This window comes from Rhinopithecus roxellana, chromosome 2, assembly GCF_007565055.1.
Source record: "Rhinopithecus roxellana isolate Shanxi Qingling chromosome 2, ASM756505v1, whole genome shotgun sequence".
NCBI classification, from domain to species: Eukaryota; Metazoa; Chordata; class Mammalia; order Primates; family Cercopithecidae; genus Rhinopithecus; species Rhinopithecus roxellana.
The window spans coordinates 99,773,402-99,792,904 of NC_044550.1; the positions used below are offsets into that span (position 1 = coordinate 99,773,402).

The 19,503-nt window shown below is 36.4% G+C and overlaps 1 protein-coding gene across 4 annotated transcripts in view; it reads right to left on the bottom strand.

Moving 5' to 3' along the window:
• The window catches only part of NEK1 (NIMA related kinase 1), a 207,570-nt gene that overhangs the window by 164,787 nt on the left and 23,280 nt on the right, over positions 1–19,503 (bottom strand). For all 4 annotated transcript variants that reach the window (XM_030918331.1, XM_030918325.1, XM_030918322.1 and 1 more), the window contains exons 9-12: positions 18,414–18,468; positions 16,203–16,403; positions 11,689–11,749; positions 8,079–8,230 (exon numbers count right to left, since the gene is read on the bottom strand). In XM_030918331.1, coding sequence (XP_030774191.1) covers positions 8,079–8,230; positions 11,689–11,749; positions 16,203–16,403; positions 18,414–18,468 — 469 coding nt within the window. The remainder of the gene's footprint in view (positions 1–8,078; positions 8,231–11,688; positions 11,750–16,202; positions 16,404–18,413; positions 18,469–19,503) is intronic.

Here is a 19,503-nt window from a genome sequence, read left to right on the forward strand (position 1 = left end):
GCACCACTGCACTACAGCTTCAGTGCAGTGCAGGCCCTGTCTCAAAAAAAAAAAAAAAAGAAAGAAAGAAAGAAAAAAAAAACCAAGGGAAAAACCTATTTTTACAATCATGCAAAAATCATATTTAAAATACTTCAGAAATCTGGGGTTGATTTTCCTTTAATTCTTTTAATTGTTAGAAGATTCGAAAAACTTTCCACACAATTGATTGCTATTTCTTTTTTATCCTACTTTTTGTTTTCTTCAAATGTTGTTTTTCTTTCATTGTGATAAAATACATAAAACAAAATTTATCATTTTAATCATTTTTTTAAGCGTGCAGTTCTGTGGCATTAAATACTTTCACATTGCTGTTCACGGAAACTTAGTTTTAAGTGAAAAAAAAAAAATTTTTTTTTTTTTGAGAAAGAGTCTCGCTCTGTCACCCAGGCTGGAGTGAAGTGATCTCTGCTCACCACAACCTCCACCCACCAGGTTCAAGTGAATCTTCTGCCTCAGTCTCGCAAGTAGCTAGATTACAGGCACATGTCACCATGCCTGGCTAATTTTTGTATTTTTACTAGAGATGGGGTTTTGCCATGTTGGTTAGGCAGGTCTTGAACTCTTGACCTCAAGTGATCCATCCACCTTGGCCTCCCAAAGTGCTGGGATTATAGGCATGAGGCAGTGTGCCCAGCCAGTGAAATGTTTTTAAATTAAGCTATATAATATTTCAAGTGCTGATTATTATTTAGTTCTCAATGGTCTAGCTCAGACCATATTTGTCTGCCTGATGAAGTTTGAGGGCAACGACTCTGCCTGAAATTCAAAACATTTATGACTACCATCTGAATCATTTGCCTATGATTCAGAATATTTGATAGTAGAGATATTTTTCAGAATATTATCAATTGAAATCTGAAAATTCCATAGCATGCTGTTTTTATAAACTGAATATTAACTGAAAATAAGGAAAACATTAAGAAAACCAACACATTACTTGATTCTATCAGCCATATGAAGAAAAAGATTATACACTTGGCTACAATCTTGCCCAAACACTAGAGACTTTCTATGATATCATTTATCCAGATTCACCAACAGTTGTGATCTCTCCATTTAGTCAGGTTGATACATGGCCAAGATATAAGGCAACTCGCTTGTACAAGTCCACTGGAGCGTGTATTCCTTACAGACATAATGACATAAAGATACAAACACCCTCAACTTCCCATCTCTCTCTACCCCCACAATGGCAGTTTTATTCCCTGGGAAGACAGAGAACTCTATGTGTATATATTTCAAACATTAAAATGGATTACATTTGTAAACCATTTAGAATAAATAAGCAACTTAAAAATGGTCCATGAAATAAATTTCCCTTGAATTCATATTTCTCTGAACTCTATTAGAAAACATAAAACATATTTCCAAAGAAATTTTGATCCAGGGCACAATTTTTTTTTAAAAGAGAACATTAATAAGAATCCAACCAACCTGACTGATTTCATATCAATGAAATACAATACAACCACCAATAATCACAAGTAAAAATATACAAAAAGTATATATAACACTAAGTAAAAACAGAAAATTATCTATAAACTTTCTGAGCTATATTAAAAATACAAGCAATATATATTTGAATATAAAATGGTGGCTCATGCCTGTAATCCTAGCACTTTGGGAGGCCGAGGCGGGTGGATCACTTGAGGTCAGGAGTTCGAGGCCAGCCTGGCCAACATGGTGAAACCCCATCTCTACTAAAAATACAAACAAAATTAGTCGGGCATGGTGGCACATGCCTGTAATCCCAGCTACTCGGGAGGCTGAGGCAGGAGAATTGCCTGAACCTGAGAAGTGGAGGTTGCAGTGAGCCAAGGTCACGCCATTGCACTCCAGCCTGGGGGACAAGAGTAAAACTCCATCTCAAAAAAAAAAAAAAAGAAAAAAAAAAAAAAACCCAAAAAACACATAGGAAGTCCCACAACAAAATTAAGTAAAATTAAATGCAGTGTGTAAATACTGGTGACGTTTTATTCTTTTATTATATAAAACTCTTAAAAGCACACTAAAAATTATAGTGTTTATTAAAATACATACTTCACATAAAAAAATTACAGATCAAAGTTATACTACTCAAATTACTTCAAAGAACCAAATAACTTTAACAGAAATCAAGTCTCTATTTCAAGAATTAGATATGTATGTACAGAATCAATTTCAAATGTTCTAGAACTTCCAGTTCATTACCTCAACCTGAAGTAGTTTTTTACATTAAATTTTATTTTTAAAAATGGATACATAATAATTGTACACATTTATGGGATAGATGTGATATTCTGACACATGCATACAATGTATAATGATCAAATAAGAGTAACTGGGACATCCATCACCTCAGCAGCTACTTTTAAACATTAAGAATAAAAGCTTAGCCTTGTTGCGGTGGCTCACACCCGTAATCCCAGAACTTTGGGAGGCCGAGGTGGGTGGATCACTTGAGGCCAGGAACTATTTGCCAAGAATCAGTGAACAACAACAACAAAAATCCCCACCCTCATGAATTTCTGCACTGTAATGGAGGAAACTGGTAATAAACTAATTGAAAATAGATTAGCAAGGGATAACATTGTGGAGAAAAACAGAGCAGAGTAGACTAGAAATGTGGGGATGGCGTAGAGGGATGGCTGTTACTTGATACACTGTGATCAAGAAAGGCTCTATTCATAAAGCAAGTTTTGAGCACAGACCTCAAAGTAAAGACAGCAGCAGGTACAAACTCGTTTTTGCAGGTAAGTACTTGGCATGTTTAAGGGCAGGGCAACAGGTTTGGCATGGCTGTACTCGGGCTAGCAAGGGAAGAGTAGTAAATGAGGCTTGGAAAGGTAATGAGGCTGTCGGGGGCTTCGTAGATGGTTGTAAAGACTCTGGATTTTTCTTTTTTTTTTTTTTGAGACTAAGTCTCACTCTGTCGCCGGGCTGGAGGGCAGTGGTGCGACCTCAGCTGACTGCAACCTCCGCCTCCCGGGTTCAAACAATTCTCCTGCCTCAGCCTCCTGAGTAGCTGGGATTATAGGCACCCACCGCCATGCCCAGCTAATTTTTTTTTTTTTCGTATTTTTAGTAGAGATGGGGTTTCACCATGTTGGCCAGGATGGTCTCAATCTCTTGACCTCGTGAGATCAAGGTCACGAGGCCCGCCTCCCAAAGTGCTGGGATTACAGCCATGAGCCACTGCGCCAGGCCGACCCTGGTTTTTACTGAGTGGGATGAAAAGTCACTGAAAAGTTTCAAGCAGGAGAGTGTAATGATCTGACTTCCAAAATAAAAGGAACATTTGGGCTGCTCACATGAGAGCAGACTGAAGAGGGTAAGTCTGAAAGCAGTTAGACTAATCAGGACATTAATATTATAACCCAGGTGGAAAATGAGGGTGACTAGGACTAATATGGTGGTAAAAATAATGAGAAGTAGTCAGACTGTGAATACATTTTGAAGTCACGATTGACAGGATATGACGTAGAAAGAGTAGTCAATAATGACTCCAATATGGAAGATGAGAACAAATGGAAGGGCAGAGTTCCCATTTACTGAAATAAGATCAATTTGGAGAGAGAATGAAATCAAGAGTTCATTTTTATATATGTTAATTTTGAGATGTCTATTAGATACACAACTGGAGATGTTAAGACAGGTATCAGTCTCAAGTTCAGGAAAGGAGTCCCCGGTGGAGATACAAATTTGAGACTCAGCTTATATAGATGTTATCCTCTAGAAAGTTCGTATGGATACAAAAGAGAAGATATCTGAGGACTGAGACCTTGAGCACCTCAGCATTTAAAAGCCCTGGAGGTGAGGAGGAACTTGCAAACGAGGCTGAGAAGCAGCAGTCAATGAGGTAGGAAGAAAATCAGAAGAATGTAATACCAGGGACTCAAATGAAGAGAATATTTAAAGAAGGAGGGAGCAATCAAGTGAATCAAAAACTGAGGTCAAGGAAGAAGAAAAATGACCCGTGGATTTAATAATACAGACGTCAGGAACCATTTCACAATAGTTGTTTTATAACAGCTGTGACAAAGAAAGCCATGAATGAAGTGGGTTCAAAATGAAATAAACTAGAGACAGTATAGACAATCTTTTGGGAAAGTTTTGTTGTTAAAGGGACCAGAAACATAGAGAGGTAGTTGGAAGGACATAAGGGAAAGTTCCTTTTTAAAGAAACTTAAGATACAGGATATTGGTTTGCTAACATGAATGATTCAGTAGAGAGAGAAAAGGATAATGATGCAAGAAAGAGCACAAAGTCCTTTAGCAGGCAAAAAAGAATCACAGTATACAAATAGTTGAGTTGACCCTAGTTGGGAACAGAAACAGGTCATCCAAAGTAAAAGGAAGAAAGGCAAAATATTTGCCAACAGGGAAGACTGACTAGCAGAAGTAAATGTGGGGAAGTTTTCTTCCAATTGCTTCTATTTTCTCAGTGAAGTAGGAAGAAAATATTGGTCCTTGTGAAAAGCAAAGAGAAGGTAAAAAAATAATCACCTAGGAAGTAGAAGAGTAAATACACTGAGGAAATATAGTAGGGTGACCAGAAGGTGCTAATTTGACATTGTTGGTTACATACTGAAAGTTAGACTAATTACAATAGTCATATGCTTTCTCCAGCCATATTCCACTGACCAGGTTCAGGCACAAAGGAAGTGGAGAGTTGGATTTCACAAAGTTCAGTTTTTTTGGTTATTGGTTATTGGTAATAATGGAAGAGAGGACAAGAGAGGTGACCTTTTGGAAATTATTATAAATGAATATGGAATTTAAGCCAGGTAAGGAAAATAGAAACAAAGAGGGAGGAATAAAGGAGGCTATTAGGATTCATGGATCCAAATGGGACAGATGTTTCGGAGGCAGACTCCTAAAGAAATAAGCTAGAAACACAGGGAGTGGTGACCAGGGAATGGGATGATTATAAATGAGGCTAAGAAAGAGTTGTTATTATTGATAATGAAAATTTTAATGGCATGGCAATGGGTGAGACTTTTAAGTTAAAGTGGGAGACAAGATATTTGAAAGAGAATGATCAAGAAAATAAGCCAGGCGCAGTGGCTCATGCCTGTAATCCCAGCACTTTGGGAGGCCAAGGCATGCACTGCTGGAGCCCAGGAGTTTGAGACAAGCCTGGGTAACATAGTGCAATCCTACCTCTACAAAAAATAAAAAAATAGCTGGGTGTAGTGGCACTCGCCTATGGTTCAGCTACTTAGGAAGCTGAGGAGGGTGGATTTCTTGAGCTCAGGAAGTGGAGGCAGCAGTGAGCCATGACTGCACTACTACTGTCCTCTAGCCTGGGCAACAGAGCAAGACTCTTTCTCAAAAAAAAGGAAAGAGAAAGAAAGAAAATGAAAACAAAAGGCCATGTTCTATAGGAAGTATCATCTTTTTTTATACTAAAACTGTAAAGAATTATGACAATGTTGGAAGGACAGTGAGTCAGGGGTTAAACTCCTCAAAAGACAAGGGTTGGCTGGGCGCAGTGGCTCACACCTGTAATCCCAGCACCTTGGGAGGCCGAGGTGGGCGGATCACGAGGTCAGGAGATCAAGACCATTCTGGCTAACACGGTGAAACCCTATCTCTAATAAAAGTACAAAAACAAAATTAGCCGGTCGTGGGGGCGGGCGCCTGTAGTCCCCGCTACTCGGGAGGCTGAAGTGGAGAATGGCGTGAACCCAGGAGGCAGAGCTTGCAGTAAGCTGAGATTGTGAGCTTGAGCCACTGCACTCCGGCCTGGGCGACAGAGGGACACTCTGCTTCAAAAAAAAAAAAGACAAGGGTCTATAAATGACTCTAACACAGAGGAGCAGTAGGTGATACAGTCTGGTAGCAAAAGCATCAAGGTAGAGGGATGAAGAGAATGGCAGGGTTAGGCAGCAGGGAAAGTATGGCAACGAGAAGCAAGTCATCCTGTGTCTTCACTCAGTATTAAGGAATTAGAGAGAAAACAGCCAGCATGTAAGAGAGCTGCAGAACAGTGCGTTCAGGGACAAACCAGGTTTTCAAGCAAAAAAGGTGAAGACATTTTTAGAAGTTTAAAATACAGTGGATTTTGCCAAGAATGTACTATAAGAGAGTTTTCTGGGAAGAGGTTATAGGTTGGTGCAAAACTAATTGGAGTTTTGCTTTCAATGACAAAAACCCCAATTACTTTTGCACCAATCTACAGAAAACTATGCAGGGGGTGGGGGCAGATCGGGGTATGACCAGAGTCTTACAGCGATGGGAGAGTTTAGGCAGTGAGGGAAAGCTGGAGTCCTAGGCTTCTTGTGGTGACTGAAGTAAAGAGAGATAAAAGGGTAAGATGGAATTGGCCCACTCGGGTTTGAATACATATTTTTAAAGATAGATAAAACCAGCATGCCAGTTATACTGCCCCTCAGCTCCAAATCTACTCTTCACTGTCCAGATTGTGATGTTAGAGTTGGACATTGTAAACATTTCTTCTTTGATTGCTAACACAATATTAAGCTTTCTCAGTAAAATTGAGAGGGTCACTGCAAAGGAAGAACCTTCTCTTCCTGATTAGTATGCTTCCTTCACTTCCCAAGTGGGACACACAGCAGCACTCACCCCTACAGGCACCTTCCAGGAGTGTTTGGCCAGTGCCCCTATCAGCTTCCCTGTGAGTTTCAGCAGCACCTGCAAGAACAGCTTCCCACAGAGTTCTGCTGATGCCTCAGCCAGCATCCCAGCTAGAGCAGCATCAGACAAGTTTCACTGGCACCCCAGCAGGCTTCCCAGTGAGTTCAATCATTCCTCAAGTGGCTTCCCAGTACATTCTACTGACACTCCAGGCAGTTTCGCAGGGAGTTTCATAAGCTCCACAGTGAACACTTTCCTCTTTGCCAGCCCCACACTGTGGTGCCATTGAGTCAGCTACTGCCATACTCTACCCAGTAAGGTCTGAATCTCAGCCTTCAGGATGGGGTTAGGGTTTCTTTTAAAATTTGTGTCTTCTTTGGGTACTCTGCTTTAGCACTAGGAATAGCAGCTTCTTCCTGTATCTGCTATTACTGTATGCTTAAAAAAATTTTTTTTTATGATCTATCATTTTATTGTTATAATTTTTCTAAATTTCTTTATTTTTGTTTTTTTTTTTTTTTGAAACAGAATCTTATGGTCACCCAGGCTGGAGTGCAGTGGCGCAATCTTTGGCTCACTGCAACCTCTGCCTCCCGGGTTCAAGTGATTCTCCTGCCTCAGCCTCCTGAGTAGCTGGGACTACAGGTGTGCGCCACAACACCCAGCTAATTTTTGTATTTTTAGTAGAGACAGGGTTTCACCATGTTGGCCAGGCTGGTCTGGAACTCCTGACCTCAGGTGATCCAACCTCCTTAGCCTCCCAAAGTGCTGGGACTACAGGTGTGAACCACCACACCTGACCTATGACAGATTTTAAACCAAGTGACTGATCATTCCTACTATATAGTTTATCTTATAGCAGTGTGTATACATACATATCTAAGGTTGTGTATATGTATATGTATGTGTATGTAATCCAAATGAAACAAGTTCCATATACCAAAGTATGCAGCTACTGACATAAAATGTCAAATTCCTGCAACTATCACTGCGTTCTTGGGCACGTTGCTTAAATTCTACAGGCCTTCATTTTTCATGTGAAATATGATAGAGTAGATTACATGATCACATTCCTTCCAGCTCTATGATTCTGTTTATCTGATTGTGAATTCTCAATACCAAATATTTCCAGATTTTTATCAAGAACGTCATAGGTATTTATTTCATTTATGCACAAACCCAAACGGCTCTGCTTAGGTTGTTCAAAAGTTATTTCATTTATAATGTCACTCACTTTTTATTGCACTAATTATATTATTTAATATATTTACTTAAAGACTTTTTATGACTCATGTAGGGCTTCTCAGTTTTAGAGGATTGGTAAAACACAGGAGGAGGACATTCCTTGGTAACTTAATAAAAGCAATCCTATAATATCAAGGTAACTGAATTGGGCTGCAATGAAATAAGACTGAATTGAATTTGTTATTAACACACGGTCTGTAACATGATCATACCTGTTTATGTTTTTGCAGTGGTTTCTTTTCATATAATTTTTTCTCTCCATATTTCTTATATGTTAAAGGTATTCCATATTTAGCGGCAGGCTTTGTAATTTTCTGAGCAGGCATAACAGAAATCGAGTTTTGTCCTGAAGCTGGTCTTTTAGCTAAACGAAAAGATACAAAGAATTTTGTCTGCAGTTCTTTACATTAACTCTTTACTTTCAGAATTCTTCAAGATAGCACTGTTTAATTTTCATAATCATTGATACTATTTGAAACTTTCTATCAAATATCTTAATTCATCCCTTAGTATTTACTAATGTCTTAACTCTTTTACCATAAAGTCACTTTTTGACAGAAGCTAAAAGCCAAATTCCTCTAACATGTTGAAGTTTTTAACATAAAAAAAAAAATCCCTAAAATTGACTGTGGGTGATGGTTGCATGTATTGGTGAATATACTAAAAAATAATTTAATCATGAATATGCTAAAAAAGCGTTTAATTGTAGACACCAAATGTATAAACTGTATGGTATGTGAGTTATGTATCAATAGAGCTGTTAAAAATAATTTTTAAAAAATTCACATTTTTAGAAACTACTTTCAAAATCAGAAGATAATCAAAAGCAACTGTTAAGCATTAATTATATCAATATAAGCAACTTTTTTCCTTCACATAATGTCTGAAAGGTATCTATACCTACAGACCTTCAAAAAAGAAATATCTTAAAACAATCATTATCACTAAGGGTTCCACAAAATGGGTACCTCATAGACTGCTGGCAGAAATATAAACTGGTTAAACTTTCTGGAGAGCAATCTATATTAAGAATATTATTTATGAATTGAATATTAAAGAAATAATCAGAGAAACTCCATGCACAAAAATAAACCCTACAGTATTGTGTATTTAACCCTTATTGAAGCCTAGATGGGGTTCAGTCTTAGAAGGGATAAATTAAAGAAAAACATCCTAAGGTAGTAAAAAGAAAATTCTTCTATTTACTCACATCTCTGGAGGATATTGAAAGAAGTCAGAGTATAGTCTACATAAACCCTTATTGAAACCCTCTTTCCCTCTCTTATTTTTAATATCTGCCAAGATACCCCTCTGCTCAAACTCTTCTAAAGCCTGAGCAGCAGCTTGCTTTCTTCCACTTCCAGACTGCTCTCTAGCTCAGCATTTTATAACGTGCTAAATCAATTTATCAATTTAAATCAATTTCTTCCAGAAGTGTTCTTCCTTTTTAGCGGGGGGAAAGGAGAAAAAAATTTAACTGGTTCAAAATGAAATCCTACGGCTAAACTCAGTTCTTCAAAAAAATGTAATTGTAATAGAAAATGTTCATCATATAATAGTATACATTAAAAGAAACAAAACTTCTAACAATGCATTCTCAATTTCTAGTTATTATGCACATATTATCACAGAAAAATATATCAAATATAACAGTGTGTGTTAAAATTGGGGTAATTTTTATTTCTTTTAAAACATTTTTATAATAAATATTTTTCATATAATTTAGTAAACTCTTTTAAAAATAAAAACAGTATAAGCCATTAAGTCAGCAGTTTAGAGATTCAGAAGTAATTTTTGTTGACAATATGGGATATACAATGTGACAGGGTAAGGTTTTCCAAACACATACTCCAACTGCATCTTGACCCAGAAACCAGGAAGCATGAGCAAAAAAAGATTTCCCTTCGAGAGTTCAACTGTACAATCAAATTAGAGCATACACATACACATATACACACAGAGTCACAATACTGCAACCTGGCTAAACGTGTTAATAGAATCAAAGAAATAGAGTGTATGCCAGAAAAGGGGCTAGAGGCGCAAAAGCATAAAAAATAAAGATTTCTAAGAAAGAGATATGAAAAGTCCCATCTACTTTCTAGAGAAAAGGAAGAATTACCTACCTGATTTTAGAGCACAAGGCTACCTATGGCATGAAGTTTAACATAGGGGACTGGAGGCCACAAAGTATTTATCAGTAATACTACTCCTATTAAGCATTTCATTCAACCAAATGCTCTTACAACAAATTACTTTCTAATTCCCATATGGGTTTATCCACATGGAAAGAACATGCTGACACTGGGTATTTCCAGCTTTTGCGACAAAGAGCCTTTTGATTAACAGATGACTTCTACGAAGCTTGACTGTCCACCGCCCAGAGAAATCATGCCGATTCTTGGTCTCTTGTAAATTCTGTTTAAGCGAGTTGACTTCCCAGGGATTGGTGGTCTCTGCAATGAGAGGATGTCTAAGGGTCTTTAACAAGGGCGAAATGCAGCAGGTGGCTCAGGCCTGTAATCCCAGCACTTTGGGAGGCCAAGGCAGGTGGATCATGAGGTCAGGAAATTGATACCATCCTGGCCAACAGGGTGAAACCCCTTCTCTACTAAAATACGGAAAATTAGCTGGGCGTGGTGGCAAGCGCCTGTATTCCCAGCTACTTGGGAGGCTGAGGCAGGGGAATCCCTTGAACCTGGGAGGCGGAGGTTGCAGTGAGCTGAGATCGCGCCACTGCACTCCAGCCTAGAGACAGAGCAAGACTCCATCTCAAAAAAAAAAAAAAAAAAAAAAAAAGAAGGGCTAAATGCAGCTTGCCTTCCTGAGAACACACTCTCATACCACTTCTAGCTAAATGGGCTCATTTTTATGATATCTATTTTTATTAATTTATCCAAACTCAAAATGGAGTAGTACAAAGAATTACGTTTGAAAAACAATATACCCTTCACGTATTAAATAACTTCCATTGATTTTAGAAATCCATTCTGAAATCATTCTATTCAGGAAAAAAATAATTTCCCTCTCACATAGATACATCTAAATACACACACATAGTATATAACCATATCCACAATCTTACAACGATTCTAATACCACTGGTCACATTGTTTAAAATAAAACCTATCTTTAATAAAGTGCTTGACTTCACATTCACTTACTTAAAAAAATTCAGAATATGAACTATTTCTCAAAGAAAATATTTTATGACCGAGTGCGGTGGCTCACACCTGTAATTCCAGCACTTTGGGAGGCCGAGGCAGGTGGATCACCTGAGGTCAGGAGTTTGAGACCAGCCTGGCCAACATGGTGAAACCCCATCTCTACTAAAAATACAAAAAATTAGCTGGGCTTGGTGGTGGATGCCTGTAATCCCAGCTACTTGGGAGGCTGAGGCAAGATAATTGCTTGAACCCAGGAAGCGGAGGTTGCAGTGAGCCGAGATCGCGCCACTGCACTCCAGCCTGGGCAACAAGAGTGAAACCTCATCTCCCCCCCCAAAAAAGATAATATTTTATATGAAGATTTACACCAAAACTGAACTTTTTATAATTCTATAACAACATTCTCAAAATATCAGCTAGGCATCAAAGACATAAGATTTTAGGCCAGATTTCATTTAAATAAAATGGACAAGAAATGAGAATGTTGTTATTAAGAAACTATATATTGCCATAAATCATTAATAATTCTAAGGTGCATTTCCTCTGGATTAAATTTATCCTAGAATTATCCCAACTTACTATATCAACATATATGTCCAGTTTAATTAGGTTTGATTACCACAAACAGATGAAAGGTTTCATATCAGATTTCATTTACCTGGTATGGGCTGTGATCCAAACTTTGAAAACGTTTTTAGACAAAATTCTTCTGCAATAAGCTTAGATTGAAAGAGAAAAAAAAAAAAATCAGAAAAGATGTTACATTTTCAAAATAAAAAACCTACCCATTAATCATAATACATTTTCCCCTTTTTCAGTAATATTTATGTTGCCAAACAAACTGTACTAAAACCAAGGGAAAAAAAAAAAATAGAAGCCCAGGTGTCATGGTTCATGCCTGAAATCCCAGCTCTTTAGGAGGCCGAGGGGAAGATCACTTGAGCACAGGAGTTAGAGGTCAGCCCTGGCAACATAGTGAGATCTCATCTCTATCTTAAAAATTAAGAAAATTAAAAAAAAAATCCATTCAATAAATTCCTCTCATGGTAACTCCCTCCCAATCTTATTTATGCATGTATCTATGGGTGTGTATTTTTAAGACAGGGTCTCACTTTGTCACTCAGGCTGGAGTGCAGTGAGACAACAATGGCTCACTGCAGCCTTGACCTCCCAGGCCCAAGCAACCCTCCCATCTCTCAGTCTCCAATTAGTTGGGACCACAGGCCTGTGTCACCATGCCAGGCTGATTTAAAAAAAAAATTTTTTTGGTATATTTTTTATGGAGATGGGGGTCTCCTTACGTTGCTCAGGCTGGTCTCAAATGTATGGGATCAAGTGATTCTCCTGCCTTAGTGTCCCAAAGTCCTGGGATTAAAGGTATGTGCCACCATGCCTGGCACCAATGTATTAGTTCTCCAGATAGAAGCTTTCTTCTCAAATTAATCTAATGAGCAAGGTAGGCATCCATACATTACTTGCCTATTTCATCTCTCAGCAATTTAACACAACTACCTATCTGGAAAAATCTCTATATTCTATGTGCATCCATAGCCTTCATTTTCTTCAAAACTACTGAAGAATCACTTCATTATCAAAAGAAATTATCTAGTAATCGCTCAGTTATTTTAACTTTACTCTGAATCTGCTTAACATCGCCAATGAGTTTTGTAACTCAAATTATAATTAATTTTAAGTTATTGGATAAATATGTAAATATTCTTAATTTAACAAATGTCTCCATTTATATACTAGTATTAGTATACACTCTCCATTATATATTCTCCAGTATTTATAAACATAGATGTTTATAAATCAGGAACAAAAATCATTTATATTTTCTGCAAGTAATTTTTTCTCCTTACTCCATACTTTTCTCTTCTTAAGTTCAAAACTATGATACCAACAAAGAGTTAACTCAGTTTAAGCTTTTTTTTCTTACTTTGTGGGGAAGGCAAAGGCAAGTGAATTTTCTCTTTTTTCAAGAGAACTGGGCCTTGGTGAGAGAATCTTCCTATAGTAACAGTGGTCCAGACACTCCGATAGGCAAAAAAAATACATGATCCGAGGGGGTCGTTTTTTCCATTAAGAAAACCCCTAGAGCAGTTCTCAAAGTCTCATACCAGCAGGATCAGCATCACCTGGAACTCAGTAAATATGCAAACTGTCAGGCTCCACCTTAAAATTACTGAAATCAAGACTGTGGTGGTGAGACTCAGCAATGCCCTCCAGGTGATTCTGATGCATGCTCAAATTTGAGAACCTTTTCGTTAGCAGACAAATGTAACAGCCAAGTCTGGCTCACAGGCAATTTAGGGCAACTACGTGAATGTGTGTTCTCTTCTCAAAAAATGCATTATTTTGCTTTTCTTTTTCTTGGAAGAAAACAGTTGGTTTATGATCTCAATCTTGTCCCTAAATCGAATCATTTCTTCCACTGTTGGGGAAGTCTTTCTTTTCCTGTGGTAATGCTCATGTGAATTGAAAGATGGGGCATACAGAATCCAAGAAGATCCTGAAATCCCTATGTTGTATTGTCCAATAGAGTAGCCACTACCCACATGCACCTATTTGAATTAAAATTTAAGATAAATATATATATATATGAATATATATATGAAGCTTTTCAGTTATACCAAGGACATTTCAAGTGCTTACTAACCACATGTGGCTAGTGGCTGCAACACTGAACAATGCAGATACAGAGTATTTTCATTGTCACAGAGCATTCCACTGGACAGCCCCTATATTCCTAATGAATCAGAACTTATCCATAGTTTTTCAAGCCATATCCAGGGAGATGTTGCCAGAGTGCACAAGACTAAAAACTAGGCCCTATCAACCATGGCTGATGGTCTTGAGAGAATTAGGTACTAAAATGGTAGGGAGCATTATAGTGATACTGGAAATAATAGTTCATATGTTACAGTAAAGCTCATGAATTGTTTCACAGTTATAGTCTTTAAAAAAATATATCACAACTACTCAGGAGGCTGAGAGGAGGGAGGACTGCTTTAGCTCCAGAGGTGCAAGTTGCAGTGAGCTGAGACTGCACCACTGCACTCCAGCCTGGGTGACAGAGTGAGACTCTATCTCAAACAAACAAACAAACAAAAGTGCCACAAAGCGTCTCACCTAAGTACAAGTAGATATATAGTAGAAAATAAATCTGAGGAACAGCAGATAGAGGTTTTTATCTTTAAACAACAAGTGATATATAGTAGAATATAAATCTGAGGAACAGCAGATAAAGGTTTTCACAAAGAATGAAATCTAAGTGGTGCTTAAATAGTAACAAGTAGGGTCTATGTATATACTAAACACATACTGTCAAATATTCCATTTGTGAGTAATCACAATCTGCCCTTGTTTCTTTTCATATTATAAGTTTTGCACATTTTAAGCTTGAATATTTTCTCTTTCATTGCTGGCTAGCTAAATTCCAGTACCTCAGCCTTGAGACTATATGTCCCAACTCCTGGTATGGGGAGAAAGAAACCTCAGCAAGACTAAATGAAGTCATTGTTTATTCTCTAGTGGCTGCCAAAAAAACAATAGTACACTACATAATAAAAGTGTCCTCGCAAACGTTATTTATAACAAAGGAGTCTTGTAAGACACCCACGTTTCAGAGGCTGTTGCTATGACCTATACAAGTAACCTTTAATCTCCAAATGTTAGTTGGCTTTCTTGCATACTAATGCATTCTCCTGGTAGTAACAGTAAAATCAACATCTCTGTTTTCTGAAGAGTATTTGGTCACATGCATGTTCTGTTAAGCCAGAAGGACATACGATACTTCCTTCTCCTCCATGAGCATATAAAAGTAATAACAAAACTATAGTTTTGCTGAATATCTTATTTACTGGAGGTTGTTATTTAACAAACGCCGCACTAAACCAGAAAAGTAAAACAATTCCAATTTCAGGTGATCACATTTTTATAACTTATGCTAACTGATTTGATATAGATTGCTTTAAAAATCTTATGAAATTAAAATTCAGTGAAACTCAACAATTATGCACCTATGTGTGCACTAAAGGAGAAATCATGAGTCAGTAATCTAGTATACCTACATATAAATGGTTTCTAGTCATTTCCTATCAAAAAGAATATAACTATAATCGTGTAGATTATGTTAATAATACATTTATAGGCCGGGCGTGGTGGCTCATGCCTGTAATCCTAGCACTTTGGGAGGCCAAGGTGGGCAGATCACTTGAACTCAGGAGTTTGAGACCAGCCTGGGCAATATGGTGAGACCCTGTCACTACAAAAAATACAAAAATTTACTGGGCATGGTGACATGTGCCTATAATTCCAGCTACTTGAGAGACTGAGATGAGAGGATGGCTTGAGCCCAGGAGGTGGCAGTTGCAGTGAGCTGTGATCATGCCACTGCATTCTAGCCTGGGCAACAGAACTACAACCTGTCTAAAAAAGAATTTAAAAAAAACATGTATTAGTAAAATACATTGATATGTAGGTAATATTTAAGACATTAAATATTTTGAGCACTTATATGCTAGACATTAAGCACTTTATGTGTATTATCACTTTTAATTCTCATAACAACCTCACAGATACATTCAATAATCCCTTTGCTCACAGGTGAGGAAAGTGAAGCATAGAAATGTTCAGTAATTTTACAGTTAGAAATCCAGAGAACAGAGGAATAATGCATAACTGGAAAGCAAACATTAAGAAAACAGTTACATAAGAATGGAAAGGCTGGGCGAACTGGTTCACACCTACAATCCCAGCCCTTTGGAAGGCCAAGGCAGGAGCACCACTCGAGGCCAGGAGTTCAAGACAAGCCTGGACAACATAGTGAGACTACGTATCTAAAATATTTTTTTTAAATATTAGCTGAGTGTGGTGGTGCACACCTGTAGTCTCAGCTACTCAGGAGGCTGAGGCAGAAGGATTGCTTGAGCCCAGGAGTTTGAGGCTGCAGTAGGCTATGATTTTGCCATTGTACTCTAGCTTGCACAACAGAGCAATACTCTCATCTGAAGAAAAAGAAAGAGCACGGAAAGGAAAGTAGCACTAATGTAGTCTGAAAAAGGCACACCATTCCCCCAAAGTCCAGATGTGCTCTCCTCAACACTGGAGGCTATGTTCTAGCTAAGCAACATAACCCTACTGTTTAATTTTAAAGGAAAAAGAACATACCTGAGGCGAGAGAAACTTTTCAATGCGTTTGGCTATAAAACCTTTCTCCAATATGGAGTTGACTGATGGTCTATCCCTAGGATTTCTTTTAAATAACTGAGACACCAAACTGCGGAGATCATAGGAATAATGCAAAGACACAGGTGGAAAAGATCCGGATATTATCTTCAGTACCAAGTTTTTCATACTGCCAGCTTCAAACTAAAGTCCAGAAAATAAATAACATATAAGAAACATACATAAATTGAAACTGAGAATATCAGTAATAAGAAATAGTTCTTTTCCTACCAATATAGAATAGAAACACATCCTCTTCCAAATAATTAGAATATGTTTTCTAGAGCAAAGTTTAGTTGGTTATCTATAAATTAATATCAGCCCTCACAAAATAAGAATAATTTTTACTTATTCAAAATACTTAAAGATGGGATGTATTAAATAAACATTTCATAAACTACGACAATAATCAAATGGTGAAAGGTTATGCCTTAGAGGTAGCAAAATTAGGGCCAAAGAACCACAAACAGAAAAAGAACAACCTGCTGGTTTTCATTTAAGACCTGCCTTTTAGTGCCTCTGTTGTAATGACTAGAACAAGAAATTAACTACAGAACTAAAAGTATTGGGGGAAAATTAATAAATAAAACTACTAATACTTTCTTTTTAGACAATGCTCACTATTATGTGTGCGTGTGATGCTCCTAAAAGCTATGGAAATCAGCAGTATAAAAATATCTTAATAGGAATACATATGTCAGAATTAAACACAACATAAACTTTAAAGTAAAAAGAAAACAAGAGGTGGGGCAGTTTAAAATCTGAAGATTTCATCTTGAAAGAGGGCAATATTAAGCTTTTGATATCTCCACTAAAATATTACAGAACAATTGTACAATGCTATCTTAATATACACATTAAGAAAATAAAATGTACTATAAATTAGGTATCAGTGATTATAAAAGTTCTATTAAATGTTGAGCTCTCCTAAATGTCATCTGAGTAAATTCAATTTTATAGAAACATCTGTACACCTAAATAGGAATCCTAAATGCAGAAAAGATGTGGTTCTCTATTCCAATGCACTTTCGTTTATCACTCAGTTGACATGCTCTTCATAAAGCGTAAGTTACTGGATTTCATGTATCTTAAGACACATGTTACTTAAGAGTAAACAATCCCAAAATACAGAAGAGATGGTGACAGGACAATGTAGACGAAAAGATTTTTTTAAAACCCACAAACCAATGGTTTAAAGCTAAAATAATTGTGTTGCAGAAAAACTGATCAATTATTTCAAATAAGTGTCTGATAACCACCATCCCACATTACTTTGTCAGCTTATGCTTTTTTCCTTAAGCAAGGAAAAAAAAATCTAAGGCAATATAGTAAAAGAGTATGCAACTATTAAAAAGAATGACAAGAAAAAATATTCCCCAAATAGTATTAAGCAATAAAATCAGGTTATAAAACTTCTTATAAAGTCTAATCAAACTTTTGGGGAAGAAAAAAAATTTTTCATTTTACAGGTAGTCAATACTGGCTGGAAGAACTGCTTATGATCCTTATCCAATTATTTATATTTTCATCTATTTTCTGAAGTTTTCTGTAATGAAAATACAATATTGTTTAATCAGTGGGTAAAAAATGTTAATCACTTTCCATTTCAAAAAACTGCTTTATTAAGATTAAACCTACTTAGGACAACAACTCTCCCCCTTTTTAGTGTGCTACATGTTATTAAAAAAGTCTCAAAAGTAAAAATTTTAAATACTCTGAATTAATGATTACTTAAATTGGTAAAAGTCATCAATGAGTATATTGAACGAAATTCTTTAAATTAGTTCAATTCCAAATCAATCTGGGTATTTCAAAAGAATTCACTAAAATGAAACTAGTAAAATTTGTTAAGCTAGAATATCAACTTCATACTAAATTTAACATTAAGAAAACAGCAAAATTCATTTCTGTCATTAGAAATAATTTTCTGGAAAACAGCATAAATATTATAAAATAGCAAATGTACTAGATATGCATATATATTAAGGGAAAATCAATTTATACTTCAGAAAAAATGAGAAATGTAAAAACGGACTTAGAGGAGAATTTCTAGGATGAGGGTTATCTGAAAGATAATAGGACTTAAAATATAATAAAAACATTATAGTCGCTTTTTAACATAACTTTAAAAATATTTCAGAAACTTCTACTTACAGCATGTTTAAGTGTACACAGCTCATAAAGGACGCACCCCAGAGCCCAAATGTCACTAGAGAAGATAAAAATGAGAAATTTCGTCTAAGTATCAGAATGTACTTTAAAATTTTTTTATTGAAAGGAAACATTAACAGCATAAAAGTGTTTTGGAAAAATATGTGCTCCAGAAAAAATTTTCTTTAAAACTAAAAATTTCAACCATAACCAAATGACAAAAGTAGCTCTCTCAGATTGGAAAAAGGAAATGGTTGCCCCTACTATTACTTTGAAGCTTCATTAAAGAAATTTAATATTTAAAAGAACAATATCAAAAAAATTCATGTAAATTCTATTTGTTTTTATTTCATAAAACTCAAATTTTTTTTTCAATTATTTGTAAAATACCATGATTTAAAAATTATAAAACAAAAAACTGAATGGACATTAAAAATTTATTAAGAAATTTGCAACAGCTACTGACCAATGCTATCTTGGTTGGGATTTTCCAATTAGAGACAGAAAATAAAGGGTAGCTGGAATTTAATGGTAGAATTGCTCTTTCTACCCACATATTATATAGTCTGCTAGCCAGACTACAGTGCTGTGATTAGAAATATGGGCTTGGGAGCCAGACACCTAGTTTGGATGCTGATTCCACCACTTATTTGACTCAAGGATTTCAAAGACGTTACTTTGCCTCTCTCTGCATTTGGTTTCCTTATAAGAAGAGGAGGAATGATTAATACCTACATCTCCCAAACTTATTGTGAAGACTAAGAGAATGCATAGAACTCAAAACACTACCTGGCTTAGAGTGTATTTAAGAAATATTAGCAATAATTCAATAAGAAGTGACTATCACGAAGAAAAAGACCAAAGAAAGCATTCTACTTTCAATTATAACATAAATAATAAGGTGATTCTTTCTGTGGTTCTTCCAGCAAGATAATCAAATAGCTTTTTTACAATTCCCCTCACCATACATTAAGAACATTTTATATATACATATATGTTTACATGTATGTATTACTGATTTTGGAATAGTATTCTAAAGGTTAATAAACATGACAACAAAAAGATTGAAAGGAAATACATCATACAATGAGTA